This window comes from Octopus sinensis, linkage group LG10, assembly GCF_006345805.1.
Source record: "Octopus sinensis linkage group LG10, ASM634580v1, whole genome shotgun sequence".
NCBI classification, from domain to species: domain Eukaryota; kingdom Metazoa; phylum Mollusca; class Cephalopoda; order Octopoda; family Octopodidae; genus Octopus; species Octopus sinensis.
The window spans coordinates 57,356,593-57,364,092 of NC_043006.1; the positions used below are offsets into that span (position 1 = coordinate 57,356,593).

At 35.7% G+C, this 7,500-nt stretch overlaps 1 protein-coding gene across 2 annotated transcripts in view; it reads left to right on the plus strand.

Annotated features, from left to right (window-relative positions):
- The window catches only part of LOC115216486 (transient receptor potential cation channel subfamily A member 1-like), a 143,069-nt gene that overhangs the window by 90,349 nt on the left and 45,220 nt on the right, over window positions 1–7,500 (plus strand). For both annotated transcript variants that reach the window (XM_036506704.1, XM_036506706.1), the window contains 4 exons: window positions 1,869–1,966; window positions 4,219–4,266; window positions 4,568–4,756; window positions 7,046–7,243. In XM_036506704.1, coding sequence (XP_036362597.1) covers window positions 1,869–1,966; window positions 4,219–4,266; window positions 4,568–4,756; window positions 7,046–7,243 — 533 coding nt within the window. The remainder of the gene's footprint in view (window positions 1–1,868; window positions 1,967–4,218; window positions 4,267–4,567; window positions 4,757–7,045; window positions 7,244–7,500) is intronic.

The window sequence follows — 7,500 nt, forward strand, 5'->3', positions numbered from 1 at the left end:
CGCGGGTTCGAATCTCAGACCGGGTGATGTGTGTGTTTATGAGCGAAACACCTAAGCTCCACGCGGCTCCGGCAGAAGATAATTGCAAACTTCTGCTGACTCTTTCGCCACAACTTTCTCTCACTCTTTCCTCTTGCAGCTCACCTGCGACGGACCGGCGTCCCGTCCAGGTGGGGAACCTATACGCCAAGGAAACCGGCCCTATGAGCCAGGCATGGCTCGAGAAGGAACAAACAATTTTATCCCCTAAGTAATTTATTAGTAATCTAATAAAAGAAAGACACGTGTGTAGAAATCGAAAGCATGACTTTTCAAATATTTTATTCAAGTAAACAGGCACAATGTATACAAGTAATAAGTAAATGAATTATTTTACTTTTATTTATGCGCCTTTTTCAAGCCTAACCAGGCTCATGGGCCCGGTTTCTATGGCGTATGTATTTCTTTACTCCAGCTGGACGAGACGCCAGTCTATCGCAGCGTTACTCAAGAAACAAGAAGAGAGAGTGAGAGAAAGTTGGGTTTGAAAGAGTACAACAGGGGTCGTCACCACCCCATACTCCTGCCGGAGTCTCGTGGAGCTTTAGGTATTTTCGCTCAATAAACACACACAACGCCCGGTCTGGAAATCGAAACCGCGATCCCCCGACCGCGAGTCCGCTGCTCTAACCACTGGGCCATTGTGCCTCCACAAGTAAATGAATCATAATCTTATTTTTAAAAAAAAGGGTAGCTTATTAACATCGAGAATATAACATTTCCAAATATTTAATTTAGGCAAGTAAGTATTTTTTATATAAATTAATGACTTCTTTGATTTTGCTTCTTTTTTTTTTTTTTAGAAAACATTTTCATATCAGGCTCTAACATAGTGGTTCTTAGTTTTAATTGGTCCTCCAAATGCTCATCTGCCAATTCCATTCTCAGAGACTTCTTGATTTGCGTCAAGTACGAGAATGTGCATTCACAACAGTACGTTGAAGAAAATTAATCGGCGTGCAAGCTCACGGAGACAAGGATATTCTACCGCATTTTTCCAAATTTCAATGGGATTTTCCTTCATGTCAAACAGAGATTTCAGGATATTATCTTCAGACATTTCCATAAGTTACATTTGTAACTCTTCGGGAGCCTCTGATGCATCAACTAAGTGAGGCTGAAGAGCAAGTTTCAGAATGATGTTATGTTTTTCAAAATCATTGAATCTTTTATTATATTCTTCTATTAATGAGTCTAAAACTGACTCGTATTCTTCAAAAGATTCATAGATATCTTCTTCATTTTCACTCATTGCCTTCGTAAGCTGTTTTTCTGAAAGTTTTGATTGAGCCAAAAGAAACTTGATAAACGACAATTTGTTTCTAAATACCCAAATTTTTTTCCACATATCAGAAACACATTTATTTTTGCTTAGCAACGAAATGTTTAACTCGTTTTGCTTTGGCATAAAAATGCAACATCTCTGTAAAAATTTGGATCTGATAAATTACAATGTTTTGACCAATTCTTTCCCTTGTGACAACCAACGTACATTTGAATGATAAGCCAAATCTACATTAATTAATTATTTCGTCATCCATCATCAGCATGTTGAGAAGTTGACAATGCTTCAGGGCAGTTGCTTGAATATAGTTAACAATACCTATAACCTTCTGCAAAGTGTCACTTAAAATAAATTTTGCTGATGTAAAATACAATGAAAAGAAATCAGTACACTCGGTTCTTTGCTTACTCTTTTAAGCTGTGCAATAAATCCTTCATTTTCAGCCATCGCAGCTGGAACTCCATCCGTGCACACACTTATAAAATTATTTATTTATTTATTATTATTATTATTATTATTATTATTATTATTATTATTATTACAGTATCAGACCAAGGGAAAGACCTGAGCAGAGCACTCTCCTATGTAGACAAAGATAATAATGTACCATTGCATTCTGCCGTTCGGAGTGGGTCTTTAGAGGTAAATGTATTTCACACTTCTAATCAGTTCCGATCTTATCAATCCAGATGTTTCCTATAATACATGTGGGGAAGGGGAGAGGAATGAGATGGGAAACAGAGGGGGAGAGTGTGTGTGTGTATGCGCGTGCACGTGCTTTTTTATAAACACCGTAGTTAACTATTTTTGCGCCAAACACTAAAATGTTTAAAACACACTTGCAAAGATTTTCGCCAAACAGCCTTTCTCTTCCCGTTGTCTTATCTCCCTGTCTCTTTCTCCTTGTAGCCTTCTCTTTCACCTCCGCCTCTTTCTGCCTTCTCCCCTCTCTTTTTCTAACAAGAAAAAAAAGTCGAAGCACCCTATACCTCTTCTCCACATAGCATACATATTTTATTCAAATCCTGAACTTTAAATATAATTATTACCAATGCAGACCACCACCACTTTCTGCGAACCCTGTTTTATATACAACATACATATGAGCGCACGCGTGCGTGTGTATCTGTTTGTCTCCATTATTTTAATTAGAGAGTGAGCCAAAAGTCACGCACCAAAACATTTGACATTTTATTTATATTACGTTTTATACTTTTAATCTGCATATTTGATGCAGTCACTTGACGGCAGACACCCAGCGCCCTAGGGCAAGCGAAGCTTAAGAGATGTTGAAATATAATTGAAAGCTTGGTGAGCGGAATTGGTGAGGACGGTAGAAAAATACGCCATAAACATTTAAACTGATAGGGTTTTATTTAGGATGTGAGCAGTACTTGTCAGCACAATCTTTTGGATTTCTGTGAGATATGGTTCTCCTGGGATGTTGTCTAAATGTTTCTGACATTCGTTTTTTTTATCATACTTAGTGCACCTACAATAACAGGAACAGGTTTTACTTTAAGTTTCCACATCTTTTGTATTTCAGTTTCCAGGTCCTTATATTTACTAAGTTTACCAAATTCTTTACATAGGTGTTCCTACTGATACAAATATATTGTATCAGTAGAAAGACCTATAACTATTAGTCTGCAAGTATTTTCTTCTCCCTTTAAGAATTATGTCGGGTCAATTAACGTTATTATTATTATTATTATTATTATTATTATTATTATTATTATTATTATTATTATTATTATTATTATCATCATCATCATCATGATTATTATTATTATTATTATTATTATTAGTATTATTATTATTATTATTATTATTATCATCATCATCATCATCATCATCATTATTATTATTATTATTATTATTATTATTATTATTATTATTATTATTATATGTTTGACTTTTGCTTTGTATCTGTACAAGTTGATTCCAAATCTCACCCGGAGACCTGAAGAAACAAGTTAGAAGTTCATGTTGGTATTATGCCTAGGGTGTCATATATTTGGTTTTTCACATAGTATTGTTCTAGAGAATGTTTAAGAAAACAAGAAAATTATGAGCTTGGTTTAAAAATTGAGATTACATAGACAGTATTTTACGTAGGATATGGGCAGTTCCCATGATCACTATCTTTTGAATTTCTACCATTTTAGGGTTTCCTGGTATCTGAGCTAGGTAGCAATCAGCCCCTTTTGCTATCATTGCTAGGGCACCTATGACAACAAGCAGTGTTTTAGTCTTGAGGTTCCACATTTTGTCAATTTCTATTTCAAGATCTTTATACTTGCTCAGTTTTTGGTAGGTCTTGTCAGATACGTTTATATCAATTGGGACAGTCATCTCGATGAGGAGGCATGATTTTTGTCTGAAGTCTTTCAATATGATGTCTGGCCTATTTGCCTCTATCTTTCTGTCAGTTTGAATGGTGAAGTTCCAGAGGAGTGAGATGTGGTCATTTTCAAGCACTGGAAGTGGTTTGTGTTCCCACCAGTTTTTATCATGGAGCAAGTCCAGGCTTTTGCAAATTACCCAGTGAATATATTATTATTATTATTATTATTATTATTATTATTATTATTATTATTATTATTATTATTATTATTATTATTATCATTATTATTATTATCATCATTATTATTCATTTTGTTCATCAAGTATAGGTTCATGTGTATTCATCATTATTTTGTTTATCTTTTCTATTTTAGAAAATTCGAAGCATGTTTTTGACTATTCCAGAGCTTATTGCACTTATTTTGTGTGTGACTTTTGGCCCACACTGTGCAACATAGTTGCTTACCCTACAATATCATGAGAACCATATCATCATCGTTTATTTGTATACTTATTATGCCTTTTATTACATTCCATTTTGATTATAGGTTGTGAGGGTATGTCTCGAAGCAGGATCACGAATTGATTTGAAGCAGGTGAGGAGTTTGTTACATTTATTTTATTTATTTATTTGTAGTAGTAGTAGTAGTAGTAGTAGTAGTAGTAGTAGTAGTAGTAGTAGTAGTACTTGTTGTTGTTGTTGTTACTGCTGCTGCTGCTATTAGCAGCAGCAGTAGCCGCCGCCGCCGCAAAAATGGTATATTAAACAACAAAAGTAGTGAATTTTTTTCGGTTACATCCAAAGTTTATCAAAATAGATATATCAGTCAAAAGAAAAAAAAGCAGTCTAGAATACGATGTCGTATAAATTATTAAAATGATTTTCGTCTCCTTCAGGATGACCTTTATAATCCACTTCATCTGGCTAGCGCTCAAGGTAATTTAGACATGGTCTCGTTGATGTCAGAACTCCAGGAGGAAAGTTTCATGAAAGCTTTACATCAGAAAGACATTTTAGAAATGACGCCTCTTCATAGAGCTACATTATTTAATCACGGCCACATCATCGAATTTCTGATATCAAAGGTAAGAAACAAATGCAATATAATAATAATATAATGTAATATAATATCAATGTTTAATGTATGCATATACGTGTGTATGTGTGTATGTATGTGTGTGAGGCGTGTAGAGAGAAAGAGAAGCGCGTGTCTTACTGGTTAGGATGCTGCACTCATAATTGTAAGACTGGCTTCGATTCGTTGACCGGGAGGTCCTTGCTGTTCTTGAACAAAACACTTCATTTCACGTTGTTCCAGTCCACTCAGGTGAAAAAAAAAGGTGTAATCCTACAATGGACCGACGTCCTGTCCAGTGGGGAGTATATGTCACAGAATCCGGCAAACTGCCTCGTGAGTCTAGGGCTCAGAAAGGATCTTTGACCCTTGTATGTATTAAATATATATAATAGGCGTAGGAGTGGGTGTGTGGTAAGTAGCTTGCTTATCAACCACATGGCTCCAGGTTCAGTCCCACTGCGTGGCACCTTGGGCAAGTGTCTTCTACTATAGCCTCGGGCCGACCAAAGCCTTGAGAGTGTATTTGGTAGACGGAAGCTGAAAGAAGCTCGTCGTATATATGTATGTATATATATATATATATATATATTATATATATATATGTGTGTGTGTGTGTGTGTGTGTGTGTGTGTGTGTGGTGTGTGTGTGTGGTGTGTATGTATGTATGTATGTATGTATGTATGTGTGTGTATATGTTTGTGTGTCTGTGTTTGTCCCCAACATCACTTGACAACCGATACTGGTGTGTTTACGTCCCCGTAACCTAGCGGTTAGGCAAATGTGACCGATAGAATAAGTCCTGGGGTCGATTTGCTTGTCTAAAGGCGGTGCTCCAGCATAGCCTTAGTCAAATGACTGAAACAAGTAAAAAAGTAAGAGAGTATATATATATATCCTCTTTTACTCTTTTACTTGTTTCAGTCATTTGACTGCGGACATGCTGGAGCACCGCCTTTAATCGAGCAACTCGACCCCGGGACTTATTCTTTTGTAAGCCCAGTACTTATTCTATCGGCCTCTTTTGCCGAACCGCTAAGTAACGGGGACATAAACACACCAGCATCGGTTGTCAAGCAATGCTAGGGGGACAAACACAGACACACAAACACACACACGCATGTATACATATACATATATACGACGGGCTTCTTTCAGTTTCCATCTACCAAATCCACTCACAAGGCTTTGGTCGGCCCGAGGCTACAGTAGAAGACACTTGCCCAAGGTGCCACACAGTGGGACTGAACCCGGAACCATGTGGTTGGTAAACAAATATATATATATGTGTGTGTATGTGTGTGTTTATATATATACATATATATATACACACACACACATTATGTAAACTAGCAGAAAGACCGCTTTTCGGGCGGTTTTCTGCTAGCCATTTGATAATATTTTCACCTTTGCTTCCCAATTCTAACAATTTTTATATTTTACGTTTATTTCTTTGTATAATAATGCTCACTTGCTTAGTGAATATTTCTTTCAGTGATTTATTGTAGTTGTGATATATCTCTAATTTAAACAAACTTCAAGGTAACCCAACTACGTTTAGCATGCTCGAAATAGCAGTGATCGCATAGTTCTTATTGTAAGGTTTATAGCGTTCCAAACAGCCGTACCAACAAAATCACTTCTTAATTTTTTTAATTATACCGGGGATGCATATATATATATATATATATATATATATATATATATATATATATTACGACCCTTTGAAGACTTCTGGGTTTTGATGATATCTACTTTCTCGTCTTCCCGTACTTGTTCTTCAAATTGATCTAGCTCAGTTAGAAGGACATCCAAATCATCTCGGTAAATGTCTTCTGGCCTCTTGCGCTGCAAAATTTCAAGTTCACCAGCCTTGACTTCATAACTTAAAATAGAATAGAAGACCTGAAATCCACCTGATGAATGTCCTGAGAAGAGACATGAATTAATTGTAGTGGCGAATATAATTTTATTTAATTTATATTAAAATTTTTTTGTGTATTGGATTAAGTCTTTCTTTGTTTGATTTGCAAAATAGTGGTTTTGTCTCTAATTAATATTATATATATATATATATAATTAATATTATATATATATATATATATATGCATATATCATACACACACGCACACACGCACACGTACACGTGCGCACACACACATACACACACATACGCACACACACACACATATAGGCTTTGTTTTTTGTTGTCTTAATGAATTAAAAAATTTGTGCATTCTGCTCAACTAATATCATTGTTTATTCCTTGTGGACACAATTACCTTATTTCTAATTTCAGGGAGCTGATCTTGAAATAGGAGATATATATCAGAGGACGCCTTTGCTGCTTGCTGCCAGCAAGGGCAGCCATGAAGCCGGAAATTTGTTGTGCAGAGCAGGCGCGAATCCTCTGGCAAAAGACGTTAACTCCCGAAATGTTCTTCACTTGGCTATAAAAGGAGGCGCGGTGGCATCGAAAATGGTTTGTTCAGAATCCGTATGTATCCAATAAACTACCACTCCTACTTAGTATATATATATATATATATATATATATATATATATATATATATATATATATATTATTATTATTATTATTATTATTATTATTATTATTATTATTTATTATTATTATTATTGTTATTAAGGTGTGAGCTGGCAGAATCGTTAGCATGCTGGACGAAATGCTTGGCTGTATTTCGTCTGTCTTTACGTTCTGAGTTCAAATTCCACCGAGGTCGACTTTGCCTTCAT